Genomic DNA, 20,695 nt, shown 5'->3' with positions numbered 1-20,695 from the left:
CGTATAAAGTAATAATTGGGGACGTGAAGATATCTCATAACTCAGTTCCATCATGGACATTATAGTGATATAAAACTGTAACAAATATATTTATAGGCTCCTCAGGGGATGTAGGAGAATTCCTGAGCATATGCTACACATTCTATTGTACAGTATCGAGATATATTTGTGCAAATCTTAGTACAATGTGTGATATTTGATCAAATGTCAAATACATCAAAGTTTGATATTTGATATTTGCGCAAGTACATAATATGAGAAACTACCACTACTCTCGCATCTTCCACTCTTTCGACTTGGACAAGTTATATGCGTCTTTGTCATATACATATCCCCACACATAGCTTAAGGTGGAATAAACATATATATTATCTGTGACAAAATGACCTGAGCAACATTATAAACGAGGAACCAACATTGTTTTGATACCAATTGACCTAGCTCGTAACTATCAGCTAGTAATCTTTAGATACCGTTATTAGAAAAATCACGAGCTCTGATGTTGATCGAAAAGAGGGAATATGTTCCATCTTGTTTAGAAAAACTTTTGGTTCAGTTCGAAAATTTAAGGGAATAAATGGATGTGATGAGAAGTCTATATTTCAAGGCTGAGAGAAGATCACATTTACCACACTAACAACTATGATACAAAAAGGCTCGCCTTTGTTACTCTAACAAGACTGAACTGTCCATTAGAAGACAATAACTGGAACTGAATCTTATCTGGTTGTAGCTCTTGCACTCATGGATGTGTGATAATTCGTACTTCTGTGTTTCCTGTAAGATGTATAAACATCATCATACTGCGTTGGTTCGTTAGGATCAGCTGTTGCCCCAAGTCCCAATCTCCCTGATCCACTCTTTTTATCAGTGCTTCCATCCGCATATGTTCCCGTCTCAGGGTCCACCTGTAGATTGGGAGGTGGAGGAATGCAGGCACCTCCTTTCCGTTGTGGACTATCCCGCTCATAATTATCATAGTCGTCCTGTGATTCAGATCCCATGGGACCTTCGCTTGGGTTGACCTCACCTATCTCTTTGAAGAACTTAGATACTCTCTCGAGTACTTCAGATTGAGGTGTATCAGATGGTGGTATGACAGTTGGGATATCAAGAGGGCTCAATGGAGAGTACGGCACACCACTACCGATCTGCATCTTTCTGACCATCCCAGGGATCAGACCAGGAGGAAAGAGAGGATAAGGTGGCGGCTTCTCACCAGCAGGTGGTTGGGTTGGTGGTGGAACAGAAGCGTTAAGCGGTATGGAACCGGGAAAGACACTAGAAGGCATCACATTTGGGATAAACTGTTGGGTTGCGACCAGATTAGACAGATGCTCTAAATTGACATTACTGTTTGGTGGCTGTTGCAGCATTCCTGTAAGTCCATACAGATAAAAGGTTTGCTGATGGTCAAATCTATATCAAATTTGTCTTACACATAGGTTGAGCTATATTTTTTTTGTCTCTTCACGGAAGAGAGGGAGTACCTGTACGTTGTAAGGAGTTTGCTGCTACAATGGGCGAGTGAGAAAAGGTATTTGCAGGTGGTCCACTTTTCATCTCTTTCTCAAGGGAGGAGATGGTGTCTTGATCAAAAACCTCCTTAGAAGCCCAAAACTGCAAAATCTTCTCCAGACGTGACTGGTTTTCTTCCTTGTTCTGTGTAAAGTGGTAAATCCTCCCCAACATGGAACCCAAAACAGGTCTGAAAGCAAGAGCTTCATTGTCAAACTCGTGCAAGTTTGTCCTCCGTTGCAAACTGTGTTTAAGGAAGCAATACGTTAGTGAAAAGACATAAAAATATGAGGTTAGAAACATCTAATGTTGCAACCCATCATAATTTTACTAAGATAAGATAAACGAAAACTACATCTATGCAGAAGACAGTGATCAGAAATGAAGTTTAGATACCTGTCAAAGAGAATATCATTGGCTAGATAAACTATGTGCATCTGTCTGTCAGAATCATCCATTGCAAAAACCCTGTCTCTTAGTGCCTCTGCTAAAGCTGGTGCAAAGGGAGATCTCTGCATGAACCAAATCTTAGCACTTTTGATAGACTCTTTGGTGCCATTAAGGTTGCCTAAGACACTATTTAGTTCCATTGCAACATCAGTAGGGAGTGGACCAGAAAGACCTCGGAATGCATGAGTAGACTGATCAAAATCAGGGCGAGCATGGGGCACAAAAGGATGAGGTTGCGGAAGATGCTGCTGCAGCTGGTGGTGATCATGGAATGATGGGAAAGGAGGTTGGCGGATTGGTGGAACAGCCAATGCACCGGGCACATTGCTCATTGAAGGACTCATCACGGGATTTGGCGGATGATGAATGATCGGCATAGAAGATGAAGGAAATGAGGGATCAAAGGGTCCTCCATGGGGGTGCATAGAGAGAAATTGCTTATAACGGTAATAACCATGCCCTTCACCGCCAAACAAAAAAGCATAATCAGGATTATCCTTCTGTCTATCTCGCATCATAGCCTCAAACTCCGGACCGTTCTTAACCGAATACTCAACAAGCTTATCAATTCTCTTCTGCAGTTCTGGATCAGCTGGTGGAGGAGGAGGAGGAGTTGAATCATACGGTCCAGGGAATGGCGGAGGCAGATGATGTGGAGGTAAATGAGGAAGGAAAGCCTGAGGTTGCTGTTGACCAAACATCTGCGGGTGAGGAAGAAGCTGCGGTTGCTGCTGCTGATGCATAGGATGCTGGTAAGGGAATTGCTGCATAGAAGGATGAGGAGGAACGAAACCAGAAGCGTTCATTGGTGGTGCTGGATACTGTTGATGTTGCGGATGGAATCCGAATTGCGGTTGCTGCTGTTGAAAGTTGGGGCCTTGTTGCTGCTGTTGCTGAGCATAAGGCAACCCAGAAGACGCAGCATAATCGTGCTGCCTTCGATCCATTTATAAACACTTGGCTTCTATAGATTCAGCTAGTGTTCCTGACAAGATTGCAAAAGCAAAAGCAGCCGGATTTGGGTCATATGAATCAACACAGACAAAAATATCTCAATACATTCAAAACGAGAGACCTAATTGCATTAGCGAATCAATATCTATACAAGGAGAAACATACACACGGTCAATTGAAGTGTTGAACAACAACTACAGCTGAAATCACGAACCTACCAGCAAGAATTTGGAGACCTAATTCTATAAACTTACAAGAAGAACGCAACTTTCTGAGAAAATACGTAGTTGAATCGGATGGAGCAGAAGCTAAACCCACATGAAGGCGAGAGAGAGAGACGCTAGGATCCGGATGTCTTATTTGGGCCACGAAACCCCGACCCGCGATCTATTTTGACTAAGCAGTTGACCGACCGGGTCATATGCCGGATCCAATTGATCCTAAATCTATACCTGACCCGACCCGAGTTATAAGGCACACTAAGCAGATAAACCCCAGAGACAGAGTAAACCCTTCAGAATTTCTTTACCAGACATCTCCGCCATTAAACAAAAATCTTTCTCCTTCTGCTCGATTTATGAAAAGCAACGGAATCACTCGCTGTTCGATTTGAAAGTTTCTGGATCAAGCAGAGTATTCTCAATGCAGAGAACCATCTCACTTGCGGCTGCTAAGTCTTCTTCTTCTACTTCGGTTCTGTCTCTTCGTCCTCTCATGGCTAAGGTTTATGTTTTCGACTCTTCCCTTGGTGGGATTCTGAATTGTTAGATTCTCGATTTAAAGTCTTGTTCTTTATGTCTAAATCATTGTACTTTGGTCGTTCTAGTATCGAAATGGAGTCAAATTTGTTTCTTTTGAGCTTCAATTTTTCGTTTACGTTTATGTATAAGCGTTTGAAAATTCATCGGTACAACTCATGGAGAATCTGACGATTACTTTTGTTTCTGTTGTTGTCGCAGTTGCAATGCAGGGCGATTCAGAATTTCCCAGCTTCCTCTTCCTCATCAATTCGGGTCGACAGAGTATATAGAAATGTTTCCCAGCTTCAGTTTAAACGAGAAAATGCAACTTGTCTTAAGTTAGCTTGTGCACTTCCTTCGCATCTAAGTCTTCTCGGTTCCCTCAGTTATGCATCACACTGGAGCAGTTCGACTTCAAGGTGCTTTGGAAATAGTCTTAGACCCTTTACGAGGAGATATTTTTCTCAAGTCCTTACTACTGGAATGAAGGATAGCATTGTTGAAAAGGTTGGTGGGAATAAAATAGGTTTCAAGAAATTTAATAAGAAGTGGAAGAAGCACAAGGTTTTGGCTTCCACAAAAGCTGAAGTGGTGGGTTCTACTGAACCAGTTACTGGAGATGTTAACAATGGGATCAAGGTGGAACTGTCAACTGCAGCTTCCCCTCCTAGCAATGCTAAGCAGACCTCTGCTGTTAGAACTAAACGGCAGCCAAAGATCAATAAAGTCGAAGATAAATCTTCATCAACGATATCCATTTTGGATGTGGTCCCTGTAAAAGAGAGTTTGAAAAGCATTCCCAAGCCAAGACATTCTGGTTCCAGAAATCAGAATTCTTCATCTGCTGAGGTATTACACTTGTAAACTTTTAGGAAACATAGTGTCTTACTCTTGCTTATATCACCTAACTATACAGTTCTCAGAAGGAGGTGGCAACATATCCCACTGTGGAGGGGCCCAAAAGTTCTACTTCATCAAATCCCAAGTCGGAACAACAGCATTGGAACTCAACAAAAGCAAGCAATGCACAAAAACAGGAGCAGGCTGGGAAACCAGCTGGAAATTTTTCCTCTCAACTCTCCAATAAGGATAACATTGTTGGTGGCGATGAGAAGGCTGGTGGAAATAAATTAGGTGTCAAGAAATTTAATAAGACCCGAAAGAAGCTTAATATCTTGGCTTCCTCGGAAGCTGAAGTGGTGACTTCTACTGAACCAGTTATTGGAGATGGTAGCAATGGCATCAAGGTGGAACTATCGTCTGCAGCATCACCTGCTAGCAGTGGTAATCAAGCCACTGCTGTCAAAACAAAACGCCGCCCTAAAAGCAAGAAAGTCGAAGATAAATCTTCTTCAGTGGTACCAGTTTTTGAAGCGGGCTCCCTAGAAGAGAGTCCGATAAGCGTTCCCAAGCCAAAACATTCTGGTTCTGGAACTCGGAAGTCGTCATCTGCTACGGTATTAATATTTAATATTTTTAGTTACATAATAGTCTTCCCTTGCTTGGTTTACCTAACAATACAGTTCTCAGAAGGAGGTGGCAAAAAATCCCACTGTGTTGGAGCCCAAAAGTCCTGCTCCATCAAATTCCAAGTCGAAACAACCGCATTTGAAGTCAACAAAAGCAAGCAATGCACCAAAACAGAAGCAGGTTCCTCAACACATGAAAAACAGCATTGAACATCGCGGCCAAAATGCATCTAAACCGCTTTATCCGCCAAGTGGAAAATCTGTTCTTGTCGTTGAGTCAGTCACAAAAGCCAAGATTATTCAGGGTTATCTTGGTGACATGTATGAGGTTTTGCCAAGTTATGGTCATATCAGGGACCTGGCCGCAAGGTCTGGTTCAGTGAGGCCAGATGATGATTTTAGCATGGTTTGGGAGGTTCCATCTTCCGCCTGGACTCATATTAAGAGCATAAAGGTGGCATTAAATGGGTACGCTTTCTTGCCTATTTCACTACTTTATAAATCGACTGTTACCTTTGTCGTCTATCCCATACTATTAGGATCATTTCTGGGTGTGATATTGTGCTGTCTACCTATTGAAATTTGTGATTGGTTCAAGCTTCAGATGATATGACCATTTTCTTCCCCATGATTTTTCTTATTGTGCTTCTCTATCTCATTTTGTTTACCTTATTCCTCAGAGCTGAAAATTTGATTCTTGCGTCGGATCCAGACCGGGAAGGAGAGGCAATTGCCTGGCACATCATAGAGATGTTGCAGCAGCAGGGTGCCTTAGATGAAAGTATGACAGTAGCAAGGGTTGTTTTCCATGAAATAACTGAGTCAGCAATAAAAAGTGCACTTCAGTCCCCACGAGAAATTGACGGGGACTTAGTACATGCTTATCTTGCACGTCGTGCTCTTGATTATCTAATCGGATTTAATATTTCACCTGTACTTTGGAGGAAACTACCGGGTTGCCCGTCAGCTGGACGAGTCCAGTCGGCTGCTTTGGCTCTTGTATGTGATAGAGAAAGTGAAATTGACGGATTTGAGCCTCAGGAGTACTGGAGTGTAGGAATCAAAGTTCAAGGGAAACATAATTCAGCCACATTTTCAGCTCACTTAACCAGTTTAGATTCAAAAAGGTTAAATCAGCTTTCTATCAGCTCTGAAGCCAATGCGCAGGACGTTGAGCAAAGGATCAGATCAGAAGGTTTTCTAGTGAAGGGCACTAAAAATAGCACTTCACGGAAAAATCCACCAACTCCGTACATAACATCAACCCTTCAGCAGGATGCAGCTAATAAATTGCATTTTTCAATAGGATATACCATGAAGGTGGAGAAACTGAAACCTTTCTCTTTTTCGTTCACTTCTCATTGAGTGCATATTTCTGATAATAAATTACACTGCAGCTCGCTCAAAAACTATATGAGGGCGTCCAAATGTCCGATGGTAAATCAACTGGTCTTATAACATACATGCGGACTGATGGTTTACATGTGGGTGATCCCTTTATTCTGTATTTTCTGCTATGGGCATTCTTTTTTGTTTTGATTTCAAGATCTTGGCTTTCTGGCTAATTCATCTTGCTATCTGTTACTACTTCACGTTGATTCTCCTTGATTTATTTGTTCCGTTTTTCATTTGTTTCTGTTCCCATCAGATAGCTGATGAAGCTATCAAAGATATACAGTCATTGGTGGCAGAAAGGTAAGGCATATAAATGCATATGTAAAGTAATTCTATGTTAGTCAGTTTGACTCGAGAAAACTATAGCAGCTATTATTACTTATTATCTGCAGGTATGGGAAGAATTTTACATCAGGTAGTCCTCGTAAATATTTTAAAAAGGTTAAGAACGCTCAGGAGGCCCATGAAGCTATTAGACCTACCGATATACGTAGACTACCGTGTAAGTAAATAACTTACCATGCTTCTGTAAGATTGCTGATTTATAATAGTCATCAATTTATCATCAATAATTTACCATACAATTTACTGTCGTAACTTTCAATATCTTTCGATGTGTTTCCAGCAATGATTGCTAGCCTGCTTGATGCGGATTCTCTAAAATTATACACCTTAATATGGTCACGAGCTGTGGCATGTCAAATGGAGCCAGCTTCCATTGCGCAGGTAATGTATATGCTAGTTTTCACTTCAGATCATGCGTACAATGTGAAGTCGGTTCTTATTAGGAAAATAAAGAGGAAAAATGAGAGTATTTAACAGTTGTTTCCCATCTACCTATATTGATAAATGAAAATTTAATAATTTTGAAATCCAACATATTTCTCCAATTTTTTTCGGACTCTTTTTTTTTCTCAGATACAACTTGATATTGGAAATGCCTCTGAATCCATTATCTTCAGATCATCATGCTCAAAAGTCGAATTCCTTGGATACCAGGCAGTGTACGAGGTACAACCTACTTCATATCTCACATGTGCTGATGATTCCCTAAATTTGGCTTTAAAAGTGGTTCTTCGTATTATTTTGTTTGATATCAGCTAATGCTTGAATCTTCTTCTCGTTTTATATGTGCTAAAGTGGTTTTTGTTGTTTCTCCTGGTGATATTGTAGGATCCTGAAGCTAAAGCAATCAAAAATATTGATGATGGTCAGAGTAGAGAGCGTGAGGAAACTTTTGAAACTCTCAGTTTATTAAAGGTACCATTTCTAATATCACAACCTTGTTCTTTACAGCTCTGCTTTGTACCGTGGTTTCATTTTCTTTCTGGCTTCAATTTTTTTTTTCAAGAGAAATACTGGACCTTTATTTAGTGTTCCTCCATTTGTTAGGATGGGGATCTGCTACATATTGGTGAAGTGGAGCTCAAGCAGCACCATACTCAGCACCCACAACGTTATTCTGAGGCGTCTCTGGTATAGCATTCCCATTTCCTTTGTGTCAAAAAATTTTAAGATCGCGATATACAATATGTTAATCATTAGTGTAGGTTCTTTTTGGAATTAGCGGTCATGATGATTTAGTTTTCTATAGTCGAAGAGGAAGGGGTATGATTAGGAAGATGAGAAGAGGACACTGACACAATTTTGGTTCCAAAGATGATCTGTCCTTTTGCCTTCTTCTTTCTTTTAACAAATCTAACTAATTTTCTGAAGTTCAAGACTCCATATATCAGGAGACGTGTAATGATTGACAATTCACATTTTTGTCTTAATTAGCTCATTTTGGTTGTGGTTCAGCTAGATATTGCTTTCACTTAGCTTTCATGATTCTTTAAGTTAAGCACTGATCTTAAACAATAACAGTAATTCATCTCTGTTTTAGTAAGATATAGCTAGGCATGAAATGCTAAGGAGTTTCTTTCTGTATGAGTACTGAATCTGATTGTTGTGCAGACATGAGCTGAGATTTTTTTACTGCCTCCAAGTTTCACGATACATAATTTGTTAAAATGTTTTAATGTGTTTCAGATTAAAAAGCTTGAGGAGCTTGGGATAGGTAGACCCTCGACATATGCATCTATATTTAGGGTTTTACAGGTATGTGCTCGTGTTAGAAGTTTTGGCATTTTTCTTGTGCTTTTGTTTTTGCTGGTGGTTAAGGGGTTCTCCCATCCTCTGAAGTTAGCAATACCCCTCGTCCCCTCCTTTCATGTGAGGCATAGACTGGCAGCATTTTGACACCTTTTATTCTTTTACAGGACAGAAAGTACGTAACAATAAAGAGTAGAGCCCTGTATCCGGAATTCCGTGGAAGGATGGTATTTTTCTAAAAAATTACCTCACTAATTGATGACTTAGATACAAATCATCATAACTTAGTTTTCTAACCTCTGAATTATCTTTCCAGGTTTCAGCTTTTCTTAGCAACTACTTCACTGAGGTTACAGACTATAGTTTTACTGCTGATATGGAGACTGAGGTGGATATTTAGTTTCTTAATCACTTGGTTCTCTGTTAACTATAGCAGTTTCTACATTTGAATAGATATTATCCAATATTGCAAGATGAGATGCTCAATTTTTTTCCTTATCATTGATTTTCCTTTCAGCTTGATAACGTTTCTGGTGGTGTAACTGAATGGAAAGGTCTTCTAAGAGACTACTGGACACGATTCAGTGCGTACTGTAAACGTGTTGAAAATGTCCAACGCCCACAGGTACTTTCTTACAAGAATGAACTCTGGAAGTCTACTTTCCTTCTACAGTTTCTCTCATTAGTTTATTACATTATCATACATTTACAGGTGGAGAAAATGTTGGAAAAAAAATATGAGGACTTTCTGTTTTCTTTCCTTCCTGGTCCCAGTAGGACATGCCCAAGGTCTGCATACCATTTTTACCTGCTACTTAATTAAAATTAGAAATGCTAATCAACTTCAGAATAGAGCATCTGATTCAAAATTTGAAGAAATCCATGCAATATATATTTTCACGTAATATGCAGAGGCCAAAATAAGACGCAAAGTTCCATCATAGTGTGATTGAGTGTATGTTGACTCTTATTTGGTTTCTTTCCTTTTTTCAGTTGTATGGAAGGCACCTTAAGTTTCAAAGTAAGTAAGTTTGGTACGGGGTATTTCATCGGTTGTGATCAGTACCCTTCATGCAAGTAAGTCGCAGGCTGTTGAGTCTCTAACTTATTACACCTGAGATGATTACTCATGTATTCTCTCATTCAGATTTGACCTGTTAAGTTTTCAAAAGTCAGTGCTCTTTGTGCGATTTGTTGTTTTCTAGCGACACTTTCACGGGACTCCAATTTTTTCCTTATAACAAAACCAAATCAACTTTACAAGATTTTCTGCACATTATTTACATGGTCACGGATATAATTGATGCTATGTGGTTCATATACAGGTTCATTGCTAAAACGCTTTATGGAGAGGATGAAGATGAAGATGATACTCCAAAGAACACCTGCGTAGAAGAGCCCAAATTGCTGGGTCTTCATCCCAATACCAGTGAGAAGGTCTCGCTGTTCTGACTCTTTCCTGTTGACAATTTTTCTTATAAATTTTGTTTTCTGAATCCATTTCCTTGTTCAGGTTATTTTAAAGTGTGGTCCCTATGGGCATTATATACAGCTCGGTGAAGATAAAAAAGGCCACTTACCAAAACGAGCAAATGCATCCCATGTATGTTGGAGTGTTTATCAATTGATATATATAGATATATGCTTCTCTTCTTATATAAATGGGGGCACACTGATCATACATCTAGTGCGCATTTGTGTGCCATTAATGTCCTGGTAATGTAATGCTTACCCTTTTTAACTGAGATAGCTCCTGCAACCTTATTTTCAGATTAAGGATTTGAACTCCATTACGCTTGAAAGTGCTCTTGAATTATTACGCTATCCTCTGACACTGGTAAGACTGATATAAAGGTTACAGTTATTGTATTTCTGGGTGGGCTGTTTCAACATTTTGGAGTGCTGACGACTTGGTATGTGATTTCTGACCAGGGAACCCACCCTAAAGATGGACAGCCTGTGCAGATGAAGCTTAGTAAATCTGGATTTACTATCAAACATCGCCGCACTATGGCTACTGTTCCAAAGGTATAGTTATGTACTGTTGTAGGATACCTATTTAGAATACGATATAGGTGGAAGAAGATGATTATTTATTAAGAGATGTTGGTGCTATATTTGATACGGAAATAAGGTGTGGATCTGCATCCACTATATGCTAGGATCTATTGTTTTCTGTGTTATTGAATGAGTTATAGCGTTGAGGGTAACTTGGTAATTCGCAGAACACGGAACCAGGTGAGGTTACTTTAGAGAAAGCACTGAAGCTCTTGGATGGCAAAAATGTGAGACGCTCTGGCAGACCACCTAAGAAAGAGAAAGAAGATGAAGAAGTTGTGGAATCCACTACGTAAACAATTGGTTCGTGATATGACATGGATAGAGAAGAGCATTAGCTTTGACGAAGCCTATTATTATTCTTTTTTGGTAATCAGAGTAATAATCGTAACAGAAAAGATTGGACATTGTTGTAAAATCATTGCACATTTTTAAGGGAATGATATAAAAGTATCCATTCGTTTTATGTGTGGTATTTTATGTTCAGAGGGACTGCATCAGTTTTGAATTGGCTTATGTTAGAGAAGTTGCAGGAAAAAAAAAGGTTTCATCATGGAATTTCCCCAATCCTGAGCTAGATGGTAAGTTAACTATAATCATCTGTACAATCTGAACAAGTTCTACAAGGGAAAGACACTACTGTATTATACAGTGAGCAGACATATTCAGTTGCGCGTTTCATTAGCATGTATACCTTTTAAGTTTTAATGTTAGATGTAACTTCAGGTGGAACATGGATCACTGATTGCAATTGAATCCTCTTTGTCTCATTCTATGTGCAGATCAGTTTGTCAATCAGAACAAAATTTGAGACTTGGGAGAGGTCACCGAGGCCTGGCGACAGAAACACCATTCATCTATTCCTGCAAAGTGATATTGGAGAAGAAGGCGAGTTGAGAAATGAATTAGAGTCTGGAATACATATCCTAGTATTGGTTTATCAGTTCTCACAACTTGGGGGAAGAAGTTTGACTAACGGTGGGGGATGGTCCAGGGCTGTTAATGACTACTGCAGACTGGGTTGATTCTTCAGCAAGTACTCTTAATCTGTTGAGCTCTGGCAAGATAACTTTGGAAAGATCAGGTCTGTCTTTTCGCCTTATCTCTGCGCACTTGAGAGCCAACTTGGCAAACTCTGTGGTGTCTTCAACAGGCCAATCAGACACAGCAGGATCGAGCAAATCTTTCAAATTCCCCTTCTCGAGGGCTCTTTCGACATAATGAGTTAGACCCATAGGTGGTTTTGCTGTTATTAACTGCAGAAACATAATCCCTAGCGAATAGATGTCAGATTTCACACCCAGCATACCCGTCTGCTGGTACTCTGGGTCGATATAGCAAAACGTGCCAGCAGTTGATGTCATGCGGTATTGTGTCACGGTGTTTGCAACGGATGGAGGGACCAGCCTAGCCAAGCCAACATCAGCAACCTTACTGACAAAGTTGCGGTCTAGTAAGATATTTGCTGGTTTGAGATCACGGTGAACCAGTGGTTCTGGTTTAGTTTGGTGGAGGAACAACAGTACAGTGCCGATCTCTGCAGCAATTCTGAATCTTGTTTGCCAAGAGAGGGGCGGACTGTCTCCTTGTCTGAAAAGACGGTCTTCTAAGCTCCCATTAGCCATGAACTCATACACTAAGCATCCACATTCTGGGCATGCTCCAAGTAGAAGAACCATGTTAGGGTGCCTCATGCTGCTTAACACTTCAACCTGTGTTTAATTGATAAACAGCACTTGATTAAAGTCTGATGCCAGGAATGAGCCTTAGGGGTTTAAAGGTTTTCAGAGACTTTGTTACGAGACTTTACCTCTTGCTGAAACTGTGACCTGCCTTGAGCTGCATCTGGGCGCAGAGCTTTCACAGCCACAGGTGTGTGATCCAGATAACACTTGTAGACAGGTCCATAACTGCCTTCTCCGATCTTGTATTTCTCATCAAAGAACTCTGTTGCATCCTCAATCTCCTCGATGGAGTACTTTCTGTATCGGACTTCTGAGTTTGCTAAAGCATTCACGGCTTTCGTTCTCGCCTCCGATTCCTTAAGAGCTTTCATTTCTGCATTGACTCTCTTTTTGGACTCTATCTCAGCAATCCTTTGAGCTGCTTCAGCAGCTTCCATTGCTGCTTTGGACTTTGCTTTCTCCTTCTCGGCAATGGCTAATGCAGCTTCCTCTGCAATCTTTGCCTCTTCGAATTTCCGTTCTTCTTCTAACTTCCAGCGTTGAAGCTCTGTTGCCTGCAGGTTCAACAATTCGCTTTTGAATCCGTATTTTAGGAACTGAGAAACAAAAATGAAGCAACACTACTCAAATTATTAGACCTTATGTTTTGCTGTGAGAGCTTCCTTGCAAGCTGTACTGTACATTTCCATTGTTTGTTTCAGCTCCAGTTTAAGCCTCCTCATCTCAGCCTCTACATCATCCTGGTTACAAATCTCAGCCATAAAACCTCTTGCATCTAGCAGTTCCTAGTTTATAACCCGAAAAGAGATTCACAGAACAGTCTTACCATTCCTTGTGAAGCCGATGAAAACCTTTCATTCTCAAATGAGCCTGTTGAGAAAGCAGTTGGTGAGCTTATATCCATTGACCTCCGTCCGAAGGTCATTGACTCAAAGCTACCATAGTCAACGTCTGAGAAATTTGATAGCCTTGGAGGAGTGCGGTTTGGATCCTGATTGTCATACAAGGAAAGAGAGCTGCGCTCAATGCTTGGTCTTCCAGAGCTGTTGAAGGATATGTCAGAATCCGGGATTGATAGGTCTCCATATGATCTCCCAGTCAAGCCTCGTCTATTGTAGGGAGACCTGTTTCAACCAAGAACTTTCATCGTCTAAAGTCTATGGTCATGATATCCCTGAGCGTGTCAAATGAAAAACAAGATTGATGTGCACCTGAAGGAATCTGGTTGATCGTCAACGGACCTGCGATGCTGAGACTCGAATGACTGTCTCTCAGCTACAGGAAACCAAAATATATTAATAAATCGACATGTGAAAGAAACACTTCTAAGCATTTTTTTGTTTTGTAACCTCTTGTGTTAGTAGTTGCAGGAGAAGGCAACGGAGGATGTGGCTTTAAGCTAGTCTGTTGAAGCTGGATGCGTAATGGAGAAACAGAAGGTGCAGCACGAGAAGCTGTTTTCTTTGTTGAAAGCTTTCCTTTTGTTATGACATAAACCGTGCAAAAATCAGGTGCGCTCTTCGTGATGGTTCCTGGAATATCTGTAGGTTTGTTGAACCTGCAGAGTCATAATTAACACCCAATATTTTTACATTTCTGGTTAAAAGATTTCACAGCAAAGAGAAAAGATATAAAACACACCTGAGAAAGCCACCTTTTGAGGAGGAACCAACCACCAATACCTCAATGACGACCTGGTTTGCATATTCGACTAAAGCTTTTGCCACATCTGACTCCTCCAATAATACATCTTTGCACTGTATCTGAAAAAAAAAAAAACAATTTCAAGAAAGCACATAATAAGAGACAGAGCAGATGTGAGAGGTAAATTTGTTTTCTGGCTGATATTACGTAAGGTTGGAGACTCACATCTTTACGTGAACATAGGCAACGAAAGGGAAGGAACAACTGTTTATAAGAGCCTTCTGGGTCTCCACAGACCAATGAAGAATCACCGTTTATTTGGCTCACTTCTGTAATAGATAAACTCATCAGCTACCGAGAAAGGAAAGAAGACACATAAAAGAGAAGCACAAGGAACTAGAAACAGAGAAGAAGTAGGAGAAAAGGTTTATACTAGAAGAGTTTGAGTTGATAGAAGGGTTTGAAGATAAAGAAGAACCCCGAGGCTTGACATGGACGAGGACGACGGTTTGGCCTTTCTGCAACAAATTATCAACAGCCCATTTCAGAGCAGTTTGGCTGTTTTTGTCTCGGTCTATCGCCACGGCAACTAATCCATCCGTGCCAAATCCTCCGTCTCTGTCCCTCCTGTTCTTTGCCATCCTAATCGAATAGCACTACGCACTATGCAGAGAGATGTTATGAGCTTCAATGGACAAATATATATCGTCTGTTGTCTTTTTAAGTTCTTGGGTGTGTCTCCTTTCCTTCCGAAGAAGATCCGTTTGATTGTTCTTAGTCTGTAATATTGATAGGAAGGAAAACAGGAAATGAAGATGAGAGAGAGAGAGGTTTCTATAAAAAAAAGCCATTGACTCTGTTTCTCTCTCTCTCTCTGTTTTGAGTGCCTCTCCTTCTTTCCCGCCTCTCTTTACTCACATTTCCCCTCAATTGTGTGCTATGTATTTTACCCACATATAGCTTCTTTCCTTTGCACGCAACAAATCTAGAAGATTTTACTAAAAGTTACATTACATGCAAACTAAAACTAATATAGAATATACTTTATTTTGTCAGTATTACAATCTTGATCCTAATAATTCCCAACTCTGTTTTGACGACAGAAAAAAAAATGAAGAATATAGTAGGTAGGTCCACTGACTTGCAGAACATATCATATTATCTTTGTTTACTAATTATCAAAATCATTCAGACAAATCACGACGACTATCTCTTTTGCTAAACCAACAATGCTTCTTGTTCTTCCACGCATGTAGGATGAAGATCATAATCGCAAGCATAGCAAGAAAAGGCCCAAAACCTACCTTGCTTCTTACAGAAATCACAAACATACGCTTTCGCCATGTCCAGCTTTAGCTCATGTTCATGCTTCTTATCCTTCACTTTCCTTGGAAACGAATCACCTTCTTTCTTCAAACAAGCTTTTAACTCAACAATCCTTGATTCCGTGAACGGAAAACTCCTGGATCCATACAACGATACCATCTCTCTCGCGTTTGTGGTCACTGTTTTCTCTTCCGGTCCTATGATGACCAGTGCAGGTATGAGTTTGATGTTGAAGATTCTACAAAGATCTTGTCTTGTTCTGTCCTCATAAGGTATTGCAAGCCATGGCATGTTGGTCATGTTGATGTTAAATTCTCTCGAGTCTCTGTCTGTTGACACTAAGATGACTTCAAAGGAACCTTTTTCTGTGGTTGCAAGCTCATTGTACACATCTATGAGCTGAGAAGTGAAAGACCTAAAAGGCGGACACCAGTGTGCACCAAAGTACAACCCTATTGTCTTTCCCACAAGTTTAGAAACTGGTACCTGCATAAAGACATTATCATATTGGATCATTTGATTAGACCAGATATTTGAAGTCTACAAGTCAGATTTTCTTACCTTACTTCCATTTCTGGAAACAACATAATTTCGGGACTCGTGTGTTAGGAGTTTTTCCAACTGTCCTCCAACGCGTTTGGACTCATCGATGGCTTTGAGTTCTTCTAATCTCTTTTTAGTGAAAGGAAATGCCTCAGGACCATAGTCTTCTACTAGACCAATTACATCTTCAGCAACCGAGACATCATCTGAATACAGAGGAACCAGTGACGGTATACGAGATATTCTGTACTTGTCCCTTAATTTGTTGAGTAGGCTTAAATTGAAGGGAACTGCAAGCCATGGCATGCACCAGAAGTGTTCATAGAATAAAGTCATATCATGATCAAATGAGACAAAGATGATCTCGAGTTCTTCTCCTCGGTTCTGAAGATTTTCATAGAGTTTTACCAGCTCTGGAGTGAAGTCCTTGCAAGGCCTGCACCAGTTTGCAGAGAAGAAGAGACAAATCGTCTTCCCGTCGATATATTCCAACGGCACCTGATCGAAATGATCTTATAGTTTAGTATGACGGAACAGACGGATATATATAAATATACTGAGAGGAGCATAAGCGGTACCTCTCCACTATGCGACAAAAGGAACTCAATCCCTTCAGCTGCTAGTATAGAGTAAAGATCACCACTTTCAGGAAAGTTAACTTGGTAATCAGCTGATACTGCCATCCAAACTTCAACACCACTATGCTCTACAGTTAAACCTGAGTTATTGTTTTCTGGATTACAAAACCCTAATGTCCATCTTCATGGAAATATAAGATGATCAAACATACAGTTTTATCAAAACGAGTTTTAAAACATTAAAAACCCAGAACAAAACTTGGAGGGAACTTGCAACTGAAAACAAAAACTAAAACATAGACTCTTTATAAAAGGTTTTACAGACTATGAACTGTATCAGACCACCTGTTCCAAAAAAAGCAACAAACGAAACTCAACATACCAGATACCAGAGAGATGGTGGAATAACCTTTGTCCTTTGATACGAGGAAAACTACAAAGAAGATAATTTCAATACAGAGTGGATTGTAACAAGATTTCCACACAGGTTTTTTCCTCTCCGTAGATGCTTAAGCTTGTAAATTCCAAGAAAAGGGGATAAAGAAAAATCACATGGGGACAAGGAAAGATATAGAAGAAGAAGAAAAAGATATTAAGTTTATTAAGGTCTCTATCAAACGAACATGTAAAAAAGTAAATCAAAATATCCTTAGAGAATATACCATCTACAAGGTTACCCAATATCTAAAGCAATAAGCTTGTGAAAACCATTAATTTTTATTCTTGCTTATCTCAACACTGCATCAGAAAGTGGACAAGTTGAAGAAGAAATGGACATAAAAGACATCATTTGCGTCTGAATGATAACAAAACATGGCACGAATATAATATTCGCAAAAAGGGGGGAGAGAAAAAGCTGAAAGGTGAAAAAAATCAACAAAAGAACAAAAGCTTGAAGCTTAACTCATCAATCATATCTGATAAAACTAGGAAAAAAAGAATTGAGTGCGAATAACCCTGACAATAAAATAAAGGGTAATTGTCATTTACCTACAAACAAAGACAAATACATACTTGCTCAACAAATATCAAGGAAACGAAGAATTAGATGAAGAAGAAGACTAGTGTGGAGACCAGAGAGAGATAGATAATACAAGCCTTTTCAGATGAAGCTATTACATGAGCGAGAACTCCCCAGTCATAGCTCTCGAAGAACGATGATCCCCCTCACTAGCAGTCACGTATGAAGATCGAACACTCTCTTGACCTCCACCTGCTTCTCTATCAACCTCCCCAACCTCTTCTATTCGATCAACAGCCTCGTGAAGCTCAATTCTCTTCTCAATGTCCCAATCACAACATCTCAACCCAATCTTGAGCAGCTTCAACATTTGTGCTTCGTGTTCTTTCCCTGCTTTCATCTCCTTATCAAACACATCAGCAGTCCACTCCGTCCTCGCTACAGACTCAACCCATGCTGCTAACTCGTCATCAGCTCCTTTCCCTTGCCGGAGATAATTAGCCGGAAACTTCCCTGTCAGAATCTCAAGAATCAAGATTCCCAGGCTCCACACATCTGATCTTCTCGAGGTCCGGTCCTGCTGAGTGAACTCTGGTGCCTTGTAAGCCACCATGAACTGCTGTGATTGATCTCTGTTCACCACCGGCACAAGTGCGTAATCCGTTAAGAGCGGCTCGAAGTTGTGGTCAAGCAACACATTGGAAGACTTGAGATGACCATGAGGAAGATTTAGATCAGAGAACACTCTGTAGAGATAAGCCAAACCTCTTGTAACTCCTCTTACAATCTTGAATCGTATCGGCCAATCCAAAACCACTTGACCTGGTGTTCGATTAGCTGCAACATCAATCAAACAAAACTCATCTCATCAGATGAAGATGAACAAAACAAACACTTGGAAGGAGAGTTTTGATTTTACCATGGAGGAGATTTGCGAGGCTTCCATTGGAAATGTAATTGGTAACGAGAAGCTTCTCTTCTTTTCTGTAATAGAAAGCTACCAGTGGAAGAAGATTAGGGTGAGACAATCTTCCAATCTTCTTCATATGATCGTAAAACTCTTCTCTGCCGACATTGCTCATAAACCTAAACCGCTTCACAACCACCGCACGCCCACTCGATAAAGCCGCCTTGTAAGACGATCCGAATCCGCCGCTTCCGAGAACCTCCGCCGACGCACGGAGCATATCCTGGAGCGTGAACCTCTCTTGATCATTCCGGACGAAATGTAGCTTCCGTTGATCCCCTCGCTTGTCTTCTTCCGGGGACTGAGCTCCCACTGATAATGCTCCTGATGTTGCTGTTGAATCTCGCTGCACAGATTCGTTAGCTAGCTTTCTGTAGACTTTGGAGTCCTGCGAGCTCTTCTCACTGTATTGTTGCTCGGTTTGTCCGTAGACTGGGGCGTGAACGTGGCCGTGGCTTTGGTCTTGGCCTTTGCCTTGACGGCGGCCGAGGATGCAAACGGAGAGGAAGACAGTAATGAGGACAATGACGGCGAGGACGGTGAGGGCAAGGAGAAACACGGTGAAGAAGGGCGGACGAGTGTATCTGCACGGAAGCAAAGGCGCTCCACACAGCCCCTTGTTTCCTGTTTTAGGCCCAAACAACTTTTAGAATATTAACATCTTACATAGCCCATTTCTCCATAGGCCCGCTAATAATTTAAGTCAAAGAGTGTATTATTCAGAAATATTTTGTCAATTTGATCCCAAAAAAATATATCATGATGTTGCAAGGACGTCAAAAGAAGAAATAAATTCACTAACTCACAAAAGACTCCTCCATATATAAAAGTTAGATCAAGTTCATTCCTAACTTAATTAGATAAAGTTCATACGAAATTTTCCATGGATCGTGAAAATTAGATAAAGTTCATTCCTAACTTAATTAAGCTTTAAAAAACGATCGACTATATCAAAACATATGGGTAAAGAGACTTAATTAAATGTGAAAGATCGATGATGATTCACCTGAGAAGAATGCAGGGTTCATGAGGCCGAGAGTAAATGGGATTCGACCTTCTAATCGGTTATTAGCCACGTTAACGGTAACGAGATTCTTCTGTTTAAACGTCGGTAACTTCCCGGTGAACAAGTTGTCCTCAAGATTCAGCTCAGTAAGCTTCGGCAATTTCGCCAACGACTTTGGAATCTCACCGGAAAACCGGTTTCCTTCAAGATGAACCTTCACCAAAGCCTTCATCCCGGCGAACAAATCACCGTCTATCTCACCGGAAAATCGGTTATGCGCAAGGTAAAGATGCACCAGCGAGACAAGTCCATTAAGGCCACGTGGCATATCCCCTTCGAAGTAGTTACGCATAAAGCTGACGCTCTTGAGACCGCCCATCGACGCGAGAGCTTGTACGTCGAGCTCCCCGGAGAGGCTCATGTTCTCAAGACGGATAGCGAAAACGGAGCCGTTTGAACACATCACACCTTTCCATTTAGAGTTGCTTCCTTTTTCTCCGGAGCAAGGAGGTTCGCCTGAGTCCCATCCCCCGAGTGCTGTGGCGTTAGCGAGAGATGACTTGAACTTTAAAAGAGCATCAGCGTCACCGTCAGCGGATATAGTACCCACGAAGCAGTAGAAGGCGATTAATAACACAGAGTATACGATCGGGAACTTCTCATCACGGCTCATATCGGTGAAAATATCGCAATTTTGGGGTTTGAGAACAAGAGTTAGGATTTATATGTCGGGAAATGTATTATTATGGATTGTTCAAAGGAGATGAGTTTTTGCCGGAAGAAGTATGAAAGGACGGCTGATGGTGAAATGACAGCAAAGGTCAAGGCGCACAATCGTTTTCGCCAACAACGTGGAACCAAGTACGTCTGTGTAATTAAGCTTTTCCATGGTGTTACACTCATATATATAATTTTTGTATTATCTAACTTGCTTACGTGTGTTTCTTATATGTCTGTCTATTTGACCTTTGTACTAGCTAGATTATAAATCTAAATCTTAAATTCTAACAAATTCTTAGATTTAACTCTCTTTTTTTTGGGTCTTTGTTATAGATGTTTTAATAAAATGGCATCAAAGTGATGTCAAAGACATATGAATTATACTGTACAGATTTTAATTGTCTTTTTATATTTAGTATGACTATGATATTCAAATACATTGCCATTCCACATTGTTTATTGAGCTTATCTCACTAGTTTATATTTTCTATTAGACTAAAATATATATTCAATCCAAAATAGTGTACTCTCATGTATTTTCTTTTAGATATACTCAATACATAATCTAAAAAATTTGGATATATATG

The 20,695-nt window shown here is 40.3% G+C and overlaps 5 protein-coding genes across 14 annotated transcripts; 1 reads left to right on the top strand and 4 right to left on the bottom strand.

The window, feature by feature from the left end:
• Positions 1-502: 502 nt before the first annotated feature.
• LOC17878644 (calcium homeostasis endoplasmic reticulum protein) lies at positions 503-3,379 on the bottom strand. 5 transcript variants are annotated; one of them, XM_023778239.1, is made up of 4 exons: positions 3,241-3,379; positions 1,915-2,953; positions 1,491-1,762; positions 503-1,378 (listed from the first exon to the last, which is right to left on the bottom strand). In XM_023778239.1, the coding sequence occupies exons 2-4, from the start codon at positions 2,913-2,915 to the stop codon at positions 720-722; spliced, it is 1,932 nt and encodes a 643-aa protein (XP_023634007.1). In that variant the 5' UTR covers positions 2,916-2,953; positions 3,241-3,379; the 3' UTR covers positions 503-719. The 5 variants fall into 5 exon arrangements, with proteins under 5 accessions (XP_023634007.1, XP_006283304.1, XP_006283303.1 ...); XM_006283242.2 differs by having other exon boundaries at positions 3,088-3,378; XM_006283241.2 differs by having other exon boundaries at positions 3,141-3,378.
• Positions 3,380-3,453: 74 nt separating this feature from the next.
• On the top strand, positions 3,454-11,144 carry LOC17878329 (DNA topoisomerase 1). Of its 3 annotated transcripts, none has more exons than XM_023778233.1 (23): positions 3,454-3,645; positions 3,882-4,511; positions 4,586-5,119; positions 5,196-5,599; positions 5,812-6,451; positions 6,529-6,615; positions 6,780-6,826; positions 6,919-7,028; positions 7,152-7,252; positions 7,445-7,537; positions 7,700-7,786; positions 7,919-8,002; positions 8,558-8,626; positions 8,788-8,847; positions 8,937-9,008; positions 9,138-9,245; positions 9,333-9,409; positions 9,614-9,697; positions 9,946-10,057; positions 10,134-10,223; positions 10,392-10,457; positions 10,553-10,648; positions 10,846-11,144. In XM_023778233.1, the coding sequence occupies exons 1-23, from the start codon at positions 3,565-3,567 to the stop codon at positions 10,972-10,974; spliced, it is 3,861 nt and encodes a 1,286-aa protein (XP_023634001.1). In that variant the 5' UTR covers positions 3,454-3,564; the 3' UTR covers positions 10,975-11,144. The 3 variants fall into 3 exon arrangements, with proteins under 3 accessions (XP_023634001.1, XP_023634000.1, XP_006285818.1); XM_023778232.1 differs by having other exon boundaries at positions 3,455-3,645; positions 4,589-5,119; positions 5,193-5,599; XM_006285756.2 differs by having other exon boundaries at positions 3,455-3,645; positions 5,193-5,599.
• Positions 11,145-11,255: 111 nt separating this feature from the next.
• LOC17877895 (U-box domain-containing protein 35) lies at positions 11,256-14,949 on the bottom strand. 2 transcript variants are annotated; one of them, XM_023778235.1, is made up of 10 exons: positions 14,441-14,949; positions 14,233-14,336; positions 14,005-14,126; positions 13,713-13,921; positions 13,575-13,638; positions 13,190-13,487; positions 13,002-13,103; positions 12,489-12,917; positions 11,630-12,390; positions 11,256-11,541 (listed from the first exon to the last, which is right to left on the bottom strand). In XM_023778235.1, the coding sequence occupies exons 1-10, from the start codon at positions 14,646-14,648 to the stop codon at positions 11,532-11,534; spliced, it is 2,307 nt and encodes a 768-aa protein (XP_023634003.1). In that variant the 5' UTR covers positions 14,649-14,949; the 3' UTR covers positions 11,256-11,531. The 2 variants fall into 2 exon arrangements, with proteins under 2 accessions (XP_023634003.1, XP_023634004.1); XM_023778236.1 differs by having other exon boundaries at positions 11,656-12,390.
• A 113-nt stretch (positions 14,950-15,062) lies between these two features.
• LOC111829347 (probable nucleoredoxin 3) lies at positions 15,063-17,258 on the bottom strand. 3 transcript variants are annotated; one of them, XM_023778240.1, is made up of 4 exons: positions 16,837-17,258; positions 16,455-16,582; positions 15,895-16,374; positions 15,063-15,819 (listed from the first exon to the last, which is right to left on the bottom strand). In XM_023778240.1, exons 2-4 carry the CDS (start codon positions 16,557-16,559, stop codon positions 15,226-15,228), a joined length of 1,179 nt encoding a protein of 392 aa, XP_023634008.1. In that variant the 5' UTR covers positions 16,560-16,582; positions 16,837-17,258; the 3' UTR covers positions 15,063-15,225. The 3 variants fall into 3 exon arrangements, with proteins under 3 accessions (XP_023634008.1, XP_023634009.1, XP_023634010.1); XM_023778241.1 differs by having other exon boundaries at positions 16,864-17,258; XM_023778242.1 differs by having other exon boundaries at positions 16,455-16,594; positions 16,837-16,961.
• A 137-nt stretch (positions 17,259-17,395) lies between these two features.
• Positions 17,396-20,061, bottom strand: LOC17880630 (probable LRR receptor-like serine/threonine-protein kinase At4g31250). Its single transcript, XM_006285295.2, has 3 exons — positions 19,389-20,061; positions 18,335-19,006; positions 17,396-18,252 (listed from the first exon to the last, which is right to left on the bottom strand). Exons 1-3 carry the CDS (start codon positions 20,059-20,061, stop codon positions 17,570-17,572), a joined length of 2,028 nt encoding a protein of 675 aa, XP_006285357.1. The 3' UTR covers positions 17,396-17,569.
• Between the last annotated feature and the right edge of the window lie 634 nt (positions 20,062-20,695).

The sequence above is a fragment of the Capsella rubella genome, unplaced genomic scaffold (assembly GCF_000375325.1).
Source record: "Capsella rubella cultivar Monte Gargano unplaced genomic scaffold, Caprub1_0 scaffold_7, whole genome shotgun sequence".
In the NCBI taxonomy this organism is placed as follows: Eukaryota; Viridiplantae; Streptophyta; class Magnoliopsida; order Brassicales; family Brassicaceae; genus Capsella; species Capsella rubella.
This window is presented reverse-complemented; position numbering and strand designations above follow the sequence as displayed.